The 20,035-nt window shown below is 51.8% G+C and overlaps 2 protein-coding genes across 3 annotated transcripts in view; one reads left to right on the plus strand and one right to left on the minus strand.

The window, feature by feature from the left end:
• FADS3 (fatty acid desaturase 3) overlaps positions 1–20,035 on the plus strand; it is a 173,013-nt gene that overhangs the window by 85,439 nt on the left and 67,539 nt on the right. The window lies entirely within an intron of this gene.
• On the minus strand, positions 78–19,972 carry BEST1 (bestrophin 1). 2 transcript variants are annotated; one of them, XM_050756916.1, is made up of 11 exons: positions 19,589–19,972; positions 14,011–14,198; positions 10,400–10,494; positions 9,644–9,877; positions 8,272–8,426; positions 7,807–7,884; positions 6,961–7,113; positions 4,916–4,996; positions 4,455–4,606; positions 1,608–2,246; positions 78–427 (listed from the first exon to the last, which is right to left on the minus strand). In XM_050756916.1, exons 2-11 carry the CDS (start codon positions 14,160–14,162, stop codon positions 409–411), a joined length of 1,758 nt encoding a protein of 585 aa, XP_050612873.1. In that variant the 5' UTR covers positions 14,163–14,198; positions 19,589–19,972; the 3' UTR covers positions 78–408. The 2 variants fall into 2 exon arrangements, with proteins under 2 accessions (XP_050612873.1, XP_050612872.1); XM_050756915.1 differs by lacking the exon at positions 19,589–19,972 and adding an exon at positions 15,553–15,786.

Raw genomic sequence — 20,035 nt, forward strand, 5'->3', positions numbered from 1 at the left:
TGAATCAGAAATCTATCCAGTCTATCTTCTAGATTCCTTAAGTGCCGTTGCTCAGTTCTAATCACACTAATCAAAAAGAAACAGAGTATTTGTATTTATTAAACGCCTTAGTTTGGGCAGTATACTAAGGTATGGCTGTCTTGGATTCAGACAGGATTAAGGGTTCCTGACTCTCAATCCAGTGTCTGAGCTAAATGTTTCCGATGGTTCAGTCTAGCTTTCATAATTTTTATGAATGAAAGGCATTAAAGGCTGAAGTAGTCCTGGACTGCTGATTTTATCTATTAAACTAACCATTTGATTCAGGCTGTCATAGGACATGTTCTTCAGTGTGGACAGCTGTATGGCTGTGACTGGATCGGCACCGGAGAGGACCTGGCTGGCGAAGCATCCCCGTTGGGAAGCACGTTAGGAATGTGCTTCATCCCTAGTGAGAATGGGAGAGAATTAACAGTGTGAATATGGAAGGAACCTTCATTTCAAATACTAAAATGTTGCAGTAGGAGGACAAAGGTTGAGAGGATCCTTTTTATTTTTTATTTTTTTTTGAGACAGGGTCTCACTCCGTCGCCCAGGCTGGAGTGTAGTCGCTCGGTCTCACTGCAACCTCCGCCTCCTGGGTTCAAGCAATTCTCCCCTCAACCTCCTGAGTTGGGACCACAGGCACGTGCCACAACACCCAGCTGATTTTTGTATTATTTTGGTAGGGTTTCGTGTTGGCTAGGTTGGTCTCAAACTCCTGACCTCACATGATCTGCCTGCCTCCACACCCAGCCCAAGACAAGATTCTGAAATAACATCCTTTGCTAAACAAGCCACAGATGTTTGCCAAGTTCCTGTCTAGCCCTAGAAGCAATACTGAAACTGTTGCCCTTTTAAGTTTTCAATTACAATAGCTGGGTGTTCTGACTGAAAGTAACTGCTTGAGAATCCAGAAAAGGGAAGTTATATACTTCCTTCCCTCATGATTGGGGCTGAAGTGGGGTGTTTCCAATTGGGTGAAAGTGCCCAGGAAATCTGGAATAAAGGGAAACATCTGATTTTGTGACAGCTTTGGGCTGACCCCAAGGAAGCATGAAGTATTTTGGTGAGGTGCCCCAGGCAGTGAGAAAATGACCTAAGGGCCCCGGACACCCTCAATGTCACCATCACCATAGTGCTTGGGTACTACCCTAAATGGTTATGGGGAAGTGTTCATCTGTCATCCAGCTGACTGCCACCCCATGGTTTTGGGTCGGCTACCCTTGCTCAAAGTAAGTTGGGGCCAGTGATAACATCTGTTCAGCGAAGCCTGGCCTGGCAGCCCTGGGACAGTTCTCTAGCAGCACTCCGGTCAGCACAACCTCAGCTTCCTTCACCTGCTCCCAAGAAGTCTTCCTGGTGATACCAGGCTCTTGGGTGAAGTGAGAAAAGGTCCCGAACACTTCCCTAGGATCCCTGTGGAGGTGGCCAAGTATATACCTCAAGCCAGTGCTGGGCGTAGGTCCAGCGTGCTCTGGCAGTGATGGAACCCTAGCAAATTGTGGAGGAAGGGTAGGTTCAGAGCAAGGGAAGCTGGGGTGGGGCACAGGGCAATACAGTGCCCCTGGTTCGGGTGGAGGACAGACCTGTTTTCCAAGGCCCAATAAGGATCCACGTGATCTTTTAGTGTAGCATGTATGTTGGTTGTTGATAGTTCCAAAGGTTCTTTGAGATGATTTTCGGGGATCTCTGGCATATCCGTCAGGTTAAACTCCACGGTTTTCCTCCTCACGTGAGATACTTCTGGGTGCTCCATCAAGGCCCCATCGCTCCCTGAGAGCAATTCAGAACTGTTCTTGGCCCCAGAACTCACAGTCTTTAGGCTTTTGTCTTTGGTGTCTATGCCTGTGACACTGTGAAGCTTTGACAGCACTGATGGTTCTGGGGGGAAGAACATGGGAGTGGGGCTGAGGGGCGTCTGTGGGGCACTGTAGTAGCCTGGCCTCTGATACAGTGGGGCAGACTTGAAGGCATCTACAGCCTTAAGCTTCCAGGCCTTGTTGTCTTCCAGGCCCCTAACATTCTGTTTGACTGCCTTGTGGTTTTTGGGCAGGCCCTCGTGGAGAAGGGATTCCCTCTTGGGCCACAGTAGTTTGGTCCTTGAGTTTGCCCTGGGAGGATGGTGATCATGGGACTGCAGCCCTAGGAAGCGGCCAATGATGCCAGTGTGAGCGTCCTCTTTGTCCTCCTGACTGGGCTGAAACTCCATCTCCTCTTTGTTCAGGCTGGAAAGAAGCAGGAGATGCAGGGCTGGGCCAGTGGACAAAGGACTAACACCTGGCCTTCTCCCTTACCCCCTCCTCTCTCTCGGTTGGCCCAAGCCAAGGCCATACCATCTTCCTCACAATACCCCAGCTCTCACCTCTCTCCTGATCCATCCTGTACCTCCCGGTGATCCCTCCAGGCCCTGCTCACCTCACTGTTCGTTGACTCCCTCTTGACCAGAGTTAACACCCAACCCCCTCAACCACCCCTGCCTGGCATGTAAAGCCCTCCTCATCATTCACTTCCCCTTTAAAACCCCCTCACTCCAGGCAGTCAGAAACACTGGTGCCCTGGCATGAGTGGTTCAGATGAGGCCCATGAGTGACTCTGGGCAATGCCAGGGATTTGTGGTTCCAACTGGGAGCGACATCCACAAAGGGAAATTTGGCTTCCTAGCAACAGGCATCCCAGGAGCCCAAGACCTTTACCCTGCAAGGGAAAGCTTATCTACCACAGAGTATGGCCTGCCCTTTCCCAAGTTCAGATTCTTCCCATGTTCCATGGCCCAGCTCCAGACCCTGCTGGAAGCCGCCTCCAGGCAGACAAAGGTGACTGTGTTCCATGTTCTGTCCCTTTCCTAGATGTCCAGTACTTTGTACCTTGTATCCACAGTTTGAGGCTTGGGTTTGAGCTCCCTCCGTAAATTGCGCATTCCTTGGAGACAAGGTCTATGCTTTATTGTTCTGTTTTCAGCTTTCCCCCCAACAACCTTCAGCTGCTGGGGTACAGACCATGTAGGGCTCAAAGTCATCCTCCAGAAATGTTTATGACCTAAGCAAGCCTCCAGCCTTCATTTGATCACCTTCCCAACTCTTCCTCAAACTATAGACTCTAGTTAAACTCGATTGCAGTCCAGTAGGATACTTGGTTCTTAAAAGAACAAGTGGCCAGGCACGGTGACTCACACTTGTAATCCCAGCACTTTGGGAGGCCGAGGAGGGTGGATCACCTGAGGTCAGGAGTTTGAGACCATCCTGGCCAACATGGTGAAACTGTCTCTACTAAAAATATAAAAATTAGCCAGGCTTGGTGGCAGGCACCCGTAATCCCAGCTACTCAGGAGGCTGAGGCAGGAGAATTGTTTGAACCTGGGAGGCAGAGGTTGCAGTGAGCCGAGACTGTGCCACTGCACTCCAGCCTGGGCAACAAGGGCAAAACTCCGTTTAAAAAAAAAAACAAAAAATGGAAAGAGAAAAGAACAAGCCGAGAACAGCACTGGATACTGTGGAAGAAAACCTTGAGTATGAACCCTGACATGTGCCCAACACTCTAAGGCACTTTCAACTCTTGTCCTGGGGAGAAAGGACCAGCTGGGATAGCCCTTCAGCCCACTGCAGCTCAAGAGAGATTCAGATGGAATCAGGGAAGTGGGACTATGTGAGGATAAGTCTGGCTGCTGTGGGTGGCCTGAGCCCTTTACTCGGTAGGACAAAGTCAATTCAGGAGGTACCTGTGATGGCCTGGCTGCCTGCTAGGATATGTTTGCTGCCCCTTCCCCATCCCAGGGAACCCCACTTCCACTTCCCATCCAAGCACCGTAGCTTATCAGAAAACACAGTTCTGACACCTATAATTCCAGCACTTTGGGAGGCCAAAGCGGGCAGATTACTGGTCAGGAGTTCGAGACCAGCCTGGCCAACATGGTGAAACCTCGTCTCTACTAAAAGTACAAAAATTATCCGGTTGTGGTGGTGGGCACCTGTAATCCCAGCTACTAGGGAGGCTGAGGCAGGAGAATCACTTGAACCCAGGAGGCGGAGGTTGCAGTGAGCCGAGATCACAACACTGCGCTCCAACCTGGGTGACAGAGCGGGACTCTGTCTCAAAAAGAAAAGAAAACATAGTTCTGGATGACAGGAGCCAGGTCCTAACCTTCCACTGCATCATTGATCACAGGCTGTCCTTCGAGTAGCAGATGCACCATTTGCTAGCTATGTGGCCTTGGGCAACTTACTCTTTCTGAACCTGTACTTTAATCATCTGAACACTTGGGATAACAAACCAAAATTATTGGGAGGAAAAAATAGTTACTATTTATAAAGAGCATAGTACAGTGCCTGACACTTACTGAGGCACCCAGTATGTATTACCTAGTGCTATTCTAAGTTCCTAGGCAGACCCCTGCACTAGGAGGGGCTTCCCACCCAGCCCCCTGGCACTGGCCACACCTGATGTTGAAGGTGGAGCCCATAAAGGAGGCTCGACGGAACTGGGCGGAAGCAGCTGTGTAGGGGGGGTGTGGCTCAGGCTCATTCCAGTACATGTCTGGCTCCATCCGAGGCAGGTCCTGGTGCATCTCATCCACAGCCAGCAGGGACACCTGGTCACCAGGGACAGAAGAAGTCCCACAGAAAGGTCATCCCAGGCAGGACCTTGTACGTGCCTGATGACTTGGAGGAATCTCTCCCTCTCTCTGGACCTCAGTTTCCCTGTCTGTGAAATGGGGAGATGGGTGCCTGCCTGCAGCCTCAAAGATTGAGGTGAGAATCCTGTGAGTGAATGGCTGCAGGAGCGAGGAGGGGAAGGGGTGATCATTCACTGTGAGACCTCCCTACAGAACAGTGGGGTCCTCTCTTTGGGTCCACTGTGGGGAAGGTCCATGGTATGGCCTCTCTCCCTCTCCCCATACCTGCAAATTCCTGTCGACAATCCAGTTGGTCTCAAAATCATCATCGTCCTCTCCAAACGGGTTGATGAGCTGCTCTGCCACCTTGGGGACAGGTGAGGCTCTGTAAACCCTCAGGCAGGACTCCTCAAAGCCAGCCTCCCCACTTAAACCTCAGCTGCTGCCATTTCCACACCACATGATGCCCTTCCTGCCTGACCACTGTCTTCAAAGCCAGAGTTTAGGGCTCCAGCCCCCCACACCTGTGGGCACCCACACACTTCTGGACACAGCCCCTCTAACTCTCCTGAGCCAGTCCTTCCCTGAGCACCCACAGTTGTCCCTGAGTGTATCACTCGGCTGAGTCATCACCTTTATCTCACCTCATGTATCTTACCTGGAGTTGCATAATTTTATTCATTCCTGCAACAAAGATATATACTGAAGCTGGGCTGAACTAAAGGGCCGTCTAGGTGGGCAGATTCCTGGATAGCAATCTCTAAAATGCCCTAACAAAGCCCCGAAGAGGTGGCACGCCTCTGCCTTCGGGGTCCAGGGGACATCTTACAGGCCACTGGGGCACCTTGGAGAATTTCAAGCATAAAAGTGTGATTTGTTTTGATCTGTAGAAACCAAAGATAACTGGGGGGCAGGGGGAATTTAGAGGAATAGGAATGCATGCGTGTGTGTGTGTGTGTGTGTGTGTGTGTCACAGCAACAGGAAGGGCAGAGATGGAGACTTACACCCCCACTACCAAAAAATAAAGGAAGGTAGGAAGGGAGAGAGAGTGGGTGGGCAACAGAAGGAAGGAAAGATAAAGAGTTGGAGAGAAAACTGGGATTGAGAACTCCTGTTTGGCGTACTGGCTGTGGTGGGAGGGAATACCTGGACAAGCCACTCGAGGTGAGGAACAAGACACCCCAACAGGCATCTTGAATAAGGAGAGGTGGTACCAATCTGCCTTGTAAAGGGCAGAGGCTAGTGAACCTTAGGGCTTTTGTGTGTGTGTGTGGTGGTGGTGGTGGTGGTTGTTGTTGTTGTTGTTTGAGACGGAGTTTCATTCTTTTGCCCAGGCTGGAGTGCAGTGGTGCGATCTCAGCTCACTGCAACCTCTGACTCCGGGGTTCAAGCGATCCTCCTGCCTCAGCCTCCCAAGTAGCTGGGATTACAGGTGTGCACCACCACGCTTGGCTAATTTTTGTATTTTTAGTAGAGACGGAGTTTCACCATGTTGGTCAGGCTGGTCTCGAACTCCTGACCTCAGGTGATCCACCCGCCTCGGCCTCCTAAAATGTTGGGATTACAGGCATGAGCCACGGCACCTGGCCTCAGGGCTTTGTTTTAAGCAGAGATGAGAAGTGTCCTCACCAGCAGGGTCTGCCACTGCCACTCCGATTCCATGAATTCCCCTATTCTCTGGACAAACGTTTGAAGAATATTCTCAGGCCGGGCGCAGTGGCTCAAGCCTGTAATCCCAGCACTTTGGGAGGCCGAGACGGGTGGATCACGAGTTCAGGAGATCGAGACCATCCTGGCTAACACGGTGAAACCCCGTCTCTACTAAAATACAAAAAAAATTAGCCGGGCGAGGTGGCGGGTGCGTGTACTCCCAGCTACTCGGGAGGCTGAGGCAGGAGAATGGCGTGAACCCGGGAGGCGGGGCTTGCAGTGAGCTGAGATCCGGCCACTGCACTCCAGCCTGGGCAACAGAGCCAGACTCCGTCTCAAAAAAAAAAAAAAAAAAAAAAAAAAAAAGAATATTCTCTTGAGGGAGCAGCAAATGGTTAGACTGACTGAGCTCTCCTTGTCCCTCAAGCTGCTAAGTCTGGGCCTTGGGTGCAGCCTTGGAAGCAGACTCAGGCCTCAAGAAGGCCCCGCTGGAGTCTCAGTTTCCTCATATGTAACAACATGGGAATGTGCAGACCAGAGGGCTGTGGTCGGGGCCCTGCTCGCTGCTTTCTACCCATGAGACCTTCCTTTCCTGACAATGCGTCCTCGTCTCAGGCAGCTGCTGGCCATGACCCCTCTGGCCATGCCTCCAGCCGAGAGGGGCCCTGGAGAGGCTCACCTTCAACCAGCCAACATAGAAGAAGAACTGCAGGAATGTGAAGACGGGCACAACGAGGTCCAGCTCATGGCCAGGGTAGGCCTTGGCCGGGTTCAGAAACTGCCGCCCAACTAGACAAGTCAGGAAGAAGCTGTACACCGCCACAGTCACCACCTGGAGGAGGACGAGGAGGAGGAGGGTGCAGCAGCAAAGGACTAGGTGGGAACCCTGAAATCAGGATGCTCCCGGGGCTGGGAGTCTGAGACAGGAGACCGAGGCCTTGTTCTGACTTGCACACTCACGTGACTTAGAGTCTCTGTTAACCGCCCCCCTTTTTTTGTTTGTTTGTTTGAGACAGAGTCTTGCTCTGTCGTCCAGGCTGGAGTGCAGTGGTGCGATCTTCACTCACTGCAACCTCTGCCTCCCGGGTTCAAGCAATTCTCCTGCCTCAGCCTCCCAAGTAGCTGGGATTACAGGCATGCGCCACCATGCCCAGCTAATTTTTGTATTTTTAGTAGACATGGGGTTTTGCCATGTTGGCCAGATTGGTCTTGAACTCCTGACCTCAGGTGATCCACCTGCCTCAGCTTCCCAACATGCTGGGATTACAGGCGTGAGCCACTGCGCCTGGCCAACCTCTCTTTAAAATGGGGATAATCACACCACCCCTACTGGACTGCGTCAGGCAGGAGCCTGGTCTCTAAGAACTCGGCACTTCAAAGTCTAGACCCAACTTCAAAGTGCGGACCCAACTCCTGGGGGAGCCACTTACTCAGCCTCTAGGTGAGCCCTTCCCATCCCAGCTGCTTCCTTGGTCCTTCCAGCCTCAGTTTCCCAAAAGGGCAGCCTTGCCAGCCTAGTCCTCACCTGTGTATACACCAGTGGGATACTAATCCAGTCGTAGGCATACAGGTGTCCACACTGAGTGCGCAAGGTGTTCATCTCCTGGGGGGCAGCAGGGAGGGATGGGGTTCTGAACACCACCTACCCCCACCCTGGGCTCACCCCCACTCTTCTCCAAGTACCAGGGCCTGGTACTCATGGTCCATTCCTGGCTGTGTGGTCATGGGCAGCTCACTAAACCTCTTTGTGTCTCAGCTTCCTCATCTATCAAAAAAGAACCAGGACCTCACAGACTCAGAGAGGAAGGAGGGGCATCTGAGGAGGGACCACCTCGGGCTGTGGAACGCTGTTGGAAAAGATTCTGCAACCCCACTTCAGGCTCTGGGAAGACTCTCGGGAGCTCGAGCCTTTTCTTTGCAGGAAACCTTGTTTCCTGTGGACCACAACCCTTCCCACTCCGAGGCAGCTCTGTCTGCATAGTGGACTCACGTTCAGCAGGCTCTGGAGCAGGATAGGGTCCCGGATTCGACCTCCAAGCCACGCCTTCATTGACAGGTTGGCAAACCACACCCAGGGCACCCAGAACATGTTGTGTGGTAAGCTCAGCTTCTCCAACTGCTTGTGTTCTGCCGGGGTCATAAAGCCTGCAGAGTGGAGTGAAGAAAGCGGTGGGTGGGAGAACCTGCAGAAGGGATGGCTGGCATCCGGTGGCCAGGCCAGGACCTGCTGACCTATAGGAACCTCAGCACTCCTTTGCCATCTTCTTTCTTTCAACAACAACAATATTTCTGAGCACCTACTATGTGCTATTCTGGGCTGAGCATGTGGGCAGGGTATTTATTTATTTCCAGAGACTGGGTCTGGCTCTGTCACCTAGGTTGGAATGCAGTGATGCGATCCTAGCTCACTGCAGCCTGGAATTCCTGGGCTCAAGTGATCCTCCTACCTCAGCCTCCCGATACTCAGCCTCAGACTACAGGCACAAGCCACTATGCCCTGCTAATTTTTAATGTTTTTGTAGAGATGGGGGTCTCCCTACGTTGCTCAGGGGCGTCTCAAACTCCTGGGCTCAAGCGATCTTCCCACCTTCGCCTCCGAAAGCGCTGGGGTTACAGGCGAGAGCCACCACGCCTAGCCTGGATCTGTCTTATTAACCAGGACCAGTTCAGGCAAGGCTGAGGGGGAGTCAGAGACCAATGTCCCATACCTCCAGAGTGGAAACCGGAGATCAGAAGGGGCAAGGGCAGAGGGAGGTAGACCCTAGTATCTCACCAGTTCCCAAGCCATCACCCTTCTTTCCATTATCTCTCAAGGGTCCTCAGACACCTACTCTCGGAGGGTGGGCTCCTGGCCTCGCCCCACCTTCAGACACCTGACTCTGTCCCGCCCAATTGGACCCCCAAATCTTTTTTTTTTTTTTTTTTGAGACGGAGTCTCGCTCTGTCGCCCAGGCTGGAGTGCAGTGGCCGGATCTCAGCTCACTGCAAGCTCCGCCCCCCAGGTTCACGCCATTCTCCTGCCTCAGCCTCCCGAGTAGCTGGGACTATAGGCGCCCGCCACCTCGCCCGGCTAGTTTTTTTGTATTTTTTAGTAGAGACGGGGTTTCACCGTGTTAGCCAGGATGGTCTCGATCTCCTGACCTCGTGATCCGCCCGTCTCGGCCTCCCAAAGTGCTGGGATTACAGGCGTGAGCCACCGCGCCCGGCCGACTGGACCCCCAAATTTTGACCCCACCCCACTCCTGGCTTCACCCAATCCCCCGAGTCCGGGGGACTTTGGCTCCACCCATCTTCCATTGTTGCGGAGCCCATCATGGCCCCTGGCTCCGCCTCATCCGCCCCGTTGCTCCGGATCAGCCCACCTGCTTGCACCAGGTGCTGGGCGCTGGGGAAGCGCTTGTAGACCGCGGTGCTGACGCTGCGCAAGATGAGCACGTTGCCCAGGTTGGCGTAGCGGATGAGCGTGCGCCGCAGCAGCCGGCCTTGCTCGTCCTTGCCTTCGACGAAGCCCGACACCAAGCTCATGAGGCGGTCGGGCCACGGCAGGTTCTCGTACTGGTTCCACCAGCGGGTCACGACCAGCGTCACGTAGAAGCCTGGGGAGGAGGGGCGAGGGGCGAGGGGCGAGGGGCCAGGCTGCGGCCAGAGCCCAGGGCCCAGCGCCAGGTGATGCCTCGGCTCCTCCAGCTTTCTGCTGCGAGCGGGCCTAGCCCCCAACCCTCCTGGAAGGCGCTCAGGAGCGGGAGGCAGGCAGAGCCTCTCATGGAGGCGCGAGAGCTCCAAGGGTTCTGTCTCCCGGGGGGCCCCCTGCTGGTCCCAGAAATCCTCCAGACACCCTCCCCTCCCGCGCAGGGGCTCCAGGGACCATGATGTCAGCGCTTCCCTCAGAAAATGGGGTTTTCATTGCTAGCAGCAGGACGTCTTACCTAACGTCTAACTTCAGTCTCTCTGGCTGCAGTCCGCACCTTTCCCTGAACTACAGAGAGGCGCAGACCTGCCGCTGGCGTCCCCGCTTCCCCCACGACAGCCCCTTGCCTCAGCTCCTCGTGGTCCTCCCCTGGCCTGTCTGGAGCCTGGGCGGCCACTGGGACCCAGAACAGCCAGAAGGGGGAACTCACCCAGCACGAAGGAAATGGGGATGAGCTGGATGTAGCTGTCGCAATACAGAGTCAGCTTCTCAAACATCAGCTGTTGCTCTTCTGTGAGGGCCAGCCTGGGGGTGGGTGTGGGGTGGACATGTGTGGACGCAGCGAGGAGATGGCTGAGACTGTCCCCAGGTCTAGCCCAGCCCTTTTTCAATTTAAAATGCTGTCATATATTCTGTGATTATATCTGTCCTCTATTTTATTGTTTAGATACATGTTTTTGGTTTTATCTTGCTCTCTTACCCAGGCTCGAGTGCAGTGGCACAATCATGACTTACTGCAGGAATGGGACTGCCTCGATGCTGTCCCACATTTTCCCCAGCCCAGGTCCCCTCCTGAGGCCTGAGCCAGGTCCATGATGCTCCTTGTGCAGCCCCTAACCCAGACAGGCTAGAGGAGGCCCCCTCCAGTGGTTTCTTGTGGGGAGAATCCTCACACTGGCCACTGGGAGATGTGTAGTTCAGGTCCTGTTGCAGAGGCCAGTTTCAGACACCCTGACCCTTTGAACGCAGCCAGGGGTCAGTTTTTAAAAGCAGGCCAAAACAGAGTGTTTGGGCCGGGCACGGTGGTTCACGCCTGTAATCCCAGAGCTCTGGGAGGCTGAGGCAGGACCAGGAATTCAAGACCAGCCTGGGCAACATAGCAAGACCCCATCTCTACAAAAAATTAGCTGGGTGTCCCAGCACTTTGGGAGGCCAAGGCGGGCAGATCATGAGGTCACGAGATCAAGACCATTCTGGCTAACACGGTGAAATCCCGTCTCTACTAAAAATACAATTAGCCCGGGGTGGTGGTGGGTGCCTGTAGTCCCAGCCAATCGGGAGGCTGAGGCAGGAGAATGGTGTGAACCCGGGAGGCGGAGCTTGCAGTGAGCCGAGATGGCAGCACTGCACTCCAGCCTGGGCGACAGAGCGAGACTCCGTCTCAAAAAAAAAAAAAAAAAAAAAAAAAAAAAAAAAAAATTAGCTGGGTGTGATGGCCATATGCCTGCAGTCCTAGCCACTAGAGGCTGAGGTGGGAGGATCACTTCAGCCCAGGAGTTGGAAGCTGCAGTGGGCTGTGATTGCCATTGCACTTCAGCCTGGGTGACAGAGCGAGACCCTGTCTCTAAAAAGAAACAGAGTGTTTGGCTTTAACGAGAGGGGTGAGTAGGCAGACAGAGGATTTTGTTAGAGCAGTGAAACTGCTCTGCCTGATGCTGCCATGGCGGAGACATCATTACACATTTATCCAACCCATGGAATGTACAGCCCCAAGACTGAACCCTGCTGTACACTATGAACTTTGGGTGATGGTGATGTGTCAATGTGTGTTCAGGGATTGTAATAAATCTGCCACTGTAGTGTGGGGGTGTTGATAGTGGGGAGGCTGGGGGCAGGGGGAGGAGCAAAGAAACACATGAGAACTCTACCTTCTGCTCAATTTTGCTGTGAACCTAAAACTGCTCTAAAAAATGAAGTCTAGGCCGGGCGCGGTGGCTCAAGCCTGTAATCCCAGCACTTTGGGAGGCCGAGACGGGCGGATCACGAGGTCAGGAGATCGAGACCATCCTGGCTAACACGGTGAAACCCCGTCTTTACTAAAAAATACAAAAAACTAGCCGGGCGAGGTGGCGGGCGCCTGTAGTCCCAGCTACTCGGGAGGCTGAGGCAGGAGAATGGCGTAAACCCGGGAGGCGGAGCTTGCAGTGAGCTGCGATCCGGCCACTGCACTCCAGCCTGGGCCACAGAGCGAGACTCTGTCTCAAAAAAAAAAAAAAAAAAAAAATGAAGTCTGACTTTTTTCAGCATGCATTGGTGCCCAAGTAAAAACCAAAGACCAATGTGCTTTCTTATTGGTATTATAAGGAACTCAAGAATTTTATGTATTTGATGTTTTATAATCCATTGTAGTCATTAGTGCTTTTTCAGTTTAAAATGCTGTCATATATTCTGATTATATCTGTCCTCTATTTTATTGTTTAGGTAAATGTTTTTGGTTTATTGGTTTTTGTTTGTTTGTTTGTTTGTTTTGAGATAGGATCTTGCTCTGTTACCCAGGCTCGAGTACAGTAGCACAATCATGACCTACTGCAGCCTCAACCTCCTGGGCTCAAACAATCCTCCTGCTTCAGCCTCCTGAGAAGCTGGGTGGGACTACAGGCATAAGTCACCACGACCAGATCATTTTTTGATTTTTTTTTTAGATGGAGTCTTACTCTGTCACCTAGGCTGGAGTACGATGGCATGGTCTCGGCTCACTGCAACCTCTGCCTCCCGGGCTCTAGCAATTCTCCTGCCTCATTCTCCCGAGTAGCTGGGACTACAGGCATGTGCCACCACACTCGGCTAATTTCTGTATTTTTAGTAGAGACAGGGTTTCACTATGTTGGCCAGGCTGGTCTTGAACTCCTGACCTCATGATCCGCCCGCCTCAGCCTCCCAAGTAGCTGGCACCACAGGCAAATGCCACCACTCCCAGCTACTTTTTAAAATTTTTGGTAGAGATGGGGTCTCACTATATTGCCCATTCTGAACTCCCAGGCTCAAGTGATTCCCCCCACTTTGGCCTCTCACAGTGCTGGGATTACAGACATGAGTCACTGCTACTGGCCTTAGATATACATTTTAATTAAAAAATAATTTTTAAAAAATGAACCATGTGGACTGGGCACAGTGGCTGACACCTGTAATCCCAGCACTTTGGGAGGCCGAGATGGGTGGATCACTTGAGGTCAGGGGTTCAAGACCAGCCTGGCCAACATGATGAAACCCTGTCTCCACTAAAAATACAGAAAAAAAAAAATTAGCCAGGCGTGGTGATGTGTGCTTATAATTCCAGCTACTCAAGAGGCTAAGGCGGAAGAATCGCTTGAACCTGGGAGGTAGAGGTTGCAGTGAGCCAAGAGCAACCTGGGCAACAGAGCGAGACTCCATCTCAAAAAAAAAAAAAATCTCTTCCATGCAGGCCCCATCCCTTGGACCTCCCTTCAACCCCAAGAGAGACCACTGCCCTAGCAGGTAAGACTCTACCTCTCAGAAACTGACCTCTACTGTAGAGCTGAAAGTGAGACCCTGTCTCAAAAAAAAAAAAAAGAAAAAAAAGTACCATGTGGTTGACCAGGCGCAGTAGCTCACACCTGTAATCTCAGCACCTTGGGAGGCTAAGGCAGGGGGATTGCTTGAGCTTAGGAGTTCGAGACCAGCCTGGACAACACAGTGAGACTCTCTCTCTCTCTCATTCTATCTCTTTCTCTCTCTCTCTCAGTGTACCATGTGGACCTATGAGTCTGTGTGGGATTCGATAAAACAGGCTAGTTGAGTGGCACCAGACAAATTCTGGGCTCCAGGGCTCCTCCTGGGGTTGGAGGAAGGGTGGCTAAAACGCTGCTGGCCTGGGTTGAGCAGCCTCTCAGTCTGACTTCTTTTCTCTCCCCAGCCCCCAGCCCCAGCCTCAGCTCCAGTGCCCAAGACCTGGTCAGGAGCTCAGCTTAGTCTTGTAGTGAACTGGTGCATTGGCCCCTGAGCAGGCTGGGAGGCCCCCAGGAGCTCCCAGCCCCCGCCACATCCCTCCCAGGCCCCCCACCCCAGCCCTGCCAGCTTTACCTATAAATAAAGCGGATGATGTAGTAGCAGAGCAGGAAGATGAAGAACTCGCCATACAGCAGCTTGTAGATGCTGCCCCGCCAGCACAGCAGCAGGCGGGAGAAGGAGCCTAAGCGGGCATTAGCCACTTGGCTCGTGTAGGTGATGGTCATGGCCAGGCACTTGGCTGCAGCAGGTGGGCTTGGGTCCTAGTAGAGAGGGACACGGATTTGGGGGTTGGTAGGGATCAGAGACCCTGGTCAGAGCCTGTCAGGACCCTTCCCTGGTCTGGGCCTCAACTCTCCCATAGGGACCCTGGGAGGTGGATGAAGTGGTCTCCAAGGCCCTGCCAGCTCTGACTGCCTGTTGAAGGTGGAAACCCAAGAAAGTGAGCCCAGAGGCTGCCCATTGCTTTGGCAGGGGAAGATGTAGATAGGCATGTGCATTGCCATGTGCCTTTAACTTTCTGTAATCACTGGGCACGGTGGCTCATGTGTATAATCCCAGCACTTTGGGAAGCTGCGGCGGGTGGATCACCTGAGGTTAGGAGTTCGAGACCAGCCTGGGTAACATGGTGAAACCCCGTCTCTACTAAAAATACAAAAAATTATCTAGGCGTGGTGTGGGTGCCTGTAATCCCAGCTACTCAGGAGGCTGAGGCAGGAGAATCGCTTGAACCAGCAGGTGGAGGTTGCAGTGAGCTGAGATTGCACCATTGCACTCCAGCCTGGGCAACAAGAGCAAAAACTCTGTCTAAAAATAAATAAATAAATAAATAAATAAATAAATAATTTGTACAATGACAAAGGCAGTAACAGCAGCAATGTCTACACACTAAGCTTAAGTCCCTGGGCTAGGCAGTGTTCTCAGCCCATCTTGTTCATTACTCCCAAGCTCGCTCAACCACTCTAGTGTGAGAAGTATGGAAGGCACCAGGCAGCCCTGTCCACCACCATATTCCCATTCCCACAACGGAACCTAGCTGGTAGAGATGCTCAAACGATGTTTACTGAATGGTGGCTCCAGGGCCTTTCCACCTGCTGATCTTCCTGCCTGGAGGAAGGTCTTCCTGAGGTACCCGCATGGCTCCTTCCCACTCCAGGTTCCCTTTAGAAAGAATGTTCCCAACCATCCTACCTGGAAATAGAGCCCACTGCCGCCGGTGCTCTCTGTCTCCTCACCTTGCCTGACATATCTAGAGAGCACTTAATCACTACTTGAAATTATACAGGATATCTGCCTGTTTACTGCCTGTTTCCTCCTCACAATGGAATCTCCTCTTGTGTTCTCATAGAAGGCACTCGATGAAAATTTACTGAAGCAGTGATTGATGTCCCCTCCATTCTTTCCCTGTGTGTTTTGCTGCAGCCACACTGGCTGGCTGTGCCTGATGCACACCAAGCTCATTCCCACCTCAGGGCCTTTGCACAGACACACAGGTGCCCACACACCCACGCATGTGCTGCCTGTGTGTGCACATCCCACACACATATGCAAGATGGCCATCCAACCCTGAAGGCCTCAAAGCCCCAGCCCAGTCCACCTGGGGCACCTTGTACTCACAGGTGGGGTTCCAGGTGGATCCGGTGATCCCACAGAAGGTCTGGCCACTAGGCTGGTGGGACTCCCTGGGACTCTCTGGCCAGTGCCCCTGCCCACTTTTAGAGGCTGGCACTGCCCACGTGAGTGCTGAGCCGTCACTTGACTCCCTAAGCCAGGGCCTCCACAAAGGAGTCCTTGTCTCGGTCCCTCCTTGTAATCTGCTCAGAAGCAACGGCCAGCACAGCCTGGCCATGGCCCCTCTAATTTCTTCTTTTTTTTTTTTTTTTTTTTTTTTTTGAGACGGAGTCTCGCTCTGTCACCCAGGCTGGAGTGCAGTGGCCGGATCTCAGCTCACTGCAAGCTCCGCCTCCCGGGTTCACGCCATTCTCCGGCCTCAGCCTCCTGAGTAGCTGGGACTACAGGCGCCCGCCACCTCACCCGGCTAGTTTTTTTTGTATTTCTTAATAGAGACGGGGTTTCACCGTGTTAGCCAGGATGGTCTCGATCTCCTGACCTCGTGATCCGCCCGTCTCGGCCTCCCAAAGTGCTGGGATTACAGGCTTGAGCCACCGCGCCCGGCCTCTAATTTCTTCTTGGAGGCCGTTGGACTGAGACCAGGGCTGGAATTTAGGGCAACACCCCCTCTACCATGGCCCTAAAATCCAGAGGCCGAAGCATCTGCTCCACCAGTGTTCTGACCCCTGAGGCCTTGCAGAGAGAGTTGGGGGTTAGGGGACTGTGCTGAGCCTCAACTCCTGTGCCAGGAACTCTCCAGGAAGGAGGTGCCTCTGACCAGGCCCTGGGGTCTTTGACAGCCCTCTGGGCTGTGGAAAGAATGAATACCCGGCTGCAGTCACCAGTCCTGGTTTCTAGTCCCAGCCTTGCCACCTGTGTGTGGTGACTCTGGGTGGGTTTCAGTTCCTCTCTCGGCCTCAGTGCCCTTATCTGAAAAGGATGGTGTTGCTTGGGAATTTCATCACCCTAGTAAAATGACAGAATTCTGCATATACTGGTGAGGAGCGCTGATTGGCTGCTGGTGACATCATACGTTATTCTGGCTGTGATTGGCTGGCAGGGCCCATTAGTAGGTTGCTTCAGAGAGATGGAAGGAGAAGCCTGGGGCTGGTGTAGGGGGGTGAGAACTTGCCGGGGCTGGTGGGGGTTGACAGAACAGCCCTGAAATTTATGCTGCTGGCTTCCAGCCAGTGCAATATGGGAATAAGTGCCCAGATCCCCACGGGCAGCTGGTGAAAATCTCAGCATGTGATTCAATAAATTTTAATACATCAATCCATACTCAAAGGCTCTCCTAAGCTGTTGGAAGTGATAGGTGTCTACCTACACGCTCCTCTTGTATTGTTCAATGAAGAGAGCAGAGCTCCAGGCAGCAGTGGTTCTTGGTCTTTAGAGGCCATAAGAATCGCCCAAATGTTTATTAAACGTGCAGTTTTCTGGATCTTTCTCCGGAGTCTGAGTCTGTGGCCTTAGGGATGTTGCATTTTAATCAAGCACTGCAGGGGATTATAATGTGTGTGGTCTTGGGACTACACTTCCAGAAGCCCTGATTTATAATATGACCTTGTGCCTTATCCTTCCTTTCCTGTCACCCTGTCTCTGAAATAGTACTAAGAGTTAACTATGCTGAAATTGCAGGTGATTTTTCTACACACCACTTTTTTTTTTTCACTTTAAGTTCTAGGATACATGTGCAGAATGTGCAGGTTTGTTCCATGGGTATACATGGTGTGCAGGTTTGTTCCATGGGTATACATGGTGTGCAGGTTTGTTCCATGGGTATACATGGTGTGCAGGTTTGTTACATAGGTATACATGTGCCATGGTGGTTTGCTGCACCTGTCAACCCGTCATCTAGGTTTTAAGCCCCATGTGCATTAGGTATTTGTCCTAATGCTGTCCCTGCCCTTGTCCCCCACCCCTACACACCACTTTTGCCTTTATATAATTATCTGCCTAGGAAAAAAACCACTATTTCACAATGACCTTGAATACTTTTCTAATCATGGCAAACAATAAAGCTGTTGTTATTATAAGAATCTCTGTAGAGGCAGCCTTGTAGGAGTATTTACTGCCTCCCCGCTGCCCCATCGCTGTCCTCAACTGAAACGGGGAAAGAAACGGGTTCACTTCAGCCTCAGTTTCCTCGTGTGCAAAATGGGACAATGATGCCTACCTTGGCAGCTGAGTGAGAATGATGGATGCGACATGTGTTTGTCAACTCTCCGAACCACTGGTGCCTGTGCCTGACCCCTATGAATTCTGATTTGATTGGTCTGGATGGACCCAAGGCATTGGGATTGTTCAGGTTCTCCAGCTGATTCTAATTTTACAGCTTGTGCTGAGTCATTGCTTAAGGGGTTATTTCCCTATCCTGTATTCCCTTCCCCACCAACACATCCTGAAACTCAAGAGAGAGATTTCCATTTAGAAGATGATTAATTATATATTTTAATATATATTCAAATATATATTAATATATTTTATATATATTATATATTTTTATATTAACATATACAGATAAGTATTAATATATGTCTATAATATTACAAATATATTTATTTATATGCATACATCTATTTATACATATAAATATATATTAATAAATATATAAAAATATATGTATCTTTTTTTGAGACAAGGTCACCCAGGCTGGAGTGCAATGGTGTGATTTTGGCTCATTGCAACCTCCACTTCCCAGGCTCAAGCAATCCTCCCATCTCAGCCTTCCAAGTCACTGGGGCTATAGGCACATGCCACCACACCCAGCTAATTTTTTTTTTTTTATAGAGATAGGGTCTCACTACATTACCCGGGCTGGTCTTGAACTCTAGGTTCAAGCAGTCCTCCCACCTAGGCCTCCCAAAGTGCTGGGACTACAGGAGTGAGCCACCACACTCGGCCAATAAGTATGTTTTAACTAAAGTTAACACACATGCCTGGCACCATGCCTGGAACATTGATGCTCATTCTGTACTCTCTGAAGGGGTAAAGGAAAATCCTGCCTTTGTGGAGACAAGTTCTTGTCTTCCCTGTGATAGCCACTAGAGGGCGTGCTTGACTAGCTGGCTCTGGCTGGGACAGCCTGGTTCACTGGTCAGGATCAGTGTAGACCACCGAGCTGGCACTCCTTCATCTCCCTGACCCCGACAAGCAGCCATAAAGCCATAAGAGGGAGTTGGAGACACTGGAGTCCTTCCTCCCTGTTCCCTGAACTGCAGGTTCCTTGGCAATATCCCAGAAGTACCACCAGGACCATCGACAGTGCATGCCCAGTTTCCCTTCCCCTCCCAGAGGCCCCGGCATGTCCCCAACGACATTCCATGAGCAGCTGCTCCTGGCCCTGCCCCAGAGCTGAGACAGGCACACCCTGGCACAAGTCATGGTCTCTCCTACTGGGTCTCAGCTATGAAAATGTCCCCAGTTAGCCAGGCGTGGCTCAGGCACACAGCAAAGTCGTGAATGTTGATTGACCCAAGCCGTGCCTGGAACAAGAGTCCCAGGATTGACCCCCGCAGAGATGGCACCCAACCCAGTCAAGGTCGCCCTCTTCTGCTTTCCGTTCCGCAAAGAAAATATTCACCAAACCATTTCTCCTTCCAGAACTGAGCCTAATCTGATTCCTACCTGTACGTATTCATAGTCAAAAATTATGGAAACACTTAAATAACTCGAATGGCAAAGCCTAAGATCTGTGCCAAGTGCACAGAGGGCAGGAAAATTTTTACAGACAAGGGGGCATTTGGGTTGGGTCTTGAAGCAAGAGTAGGAGTTTGCGGAGCTGAGAAGAATGGAAGAGCATTACACATCAGGGGAACAACCCACAGAAAGTCACATAGATATTACTGAAGGATGGTTCAGTATGGCATGTTTATCCACATTTTACAGAGAAGGACGCTAAAGCTCAAGGCCTGCCTTGTCCAAGGTCACACAGCTATAAATGGCTTGAGACTAGGAACTAGGTCTCTTGATTTTGGATCCTGAGCCCTTTCCCACTATCAGCTCCACAGTAGAGGTCAGTTTCTGAGAGGTAGAGTCTTACCTACTGGGGTAGTGGTCTCTCTTGGGGTTGAAGGGAGGTCCAAAGGATGGGGCCTGCATGGAAGAGACTTTTTTTTTTTTTTGAGACAGTGTCTTGCTCTGTTGCCCAGGCTGGAGTGCAGTGGCACAATCTTGGCTCACTGCAACTTCTGCTTCCTGGGTTCAAGTGATTTCTGGCTAATTTTTGTATTTTTAGTAGAGACCATGTTGGCCAGGTTGGTCTTGAACTCCTGACCTCAAGTGGTCCACCCGCCTCGGCCTCCCAAAGTCCTAGGATTGCAGGCGTGAGCCACTGCGCCTGGCCGAATGGAAGAGACTTTGACTGCAGCAGATTCCAAGCTCTCGAGCTCCCCAGCGGAGAGCCATCTCTTGGGGCAGCAGAGCAGACCTGGGGAGATGGGTGGAGGTGCTAGACACAGAATGCTATGGCCTTCTCACCTAGGATTAC

This window comes from Macaca thibetana, chromosome 14 (assembly GCF_024542745.1).
Source record: "Macaca thibetana thibetana isolate TM-01 chromosome 14, ASM2454274v1, whole genome shotgun sequence".
NCBI classification, from domain to species: Eukaryota; Metazoa; Chordata; class Mammalia; order Primates; family Cercopithecidae; genus Macaca; species Macaca thibetana.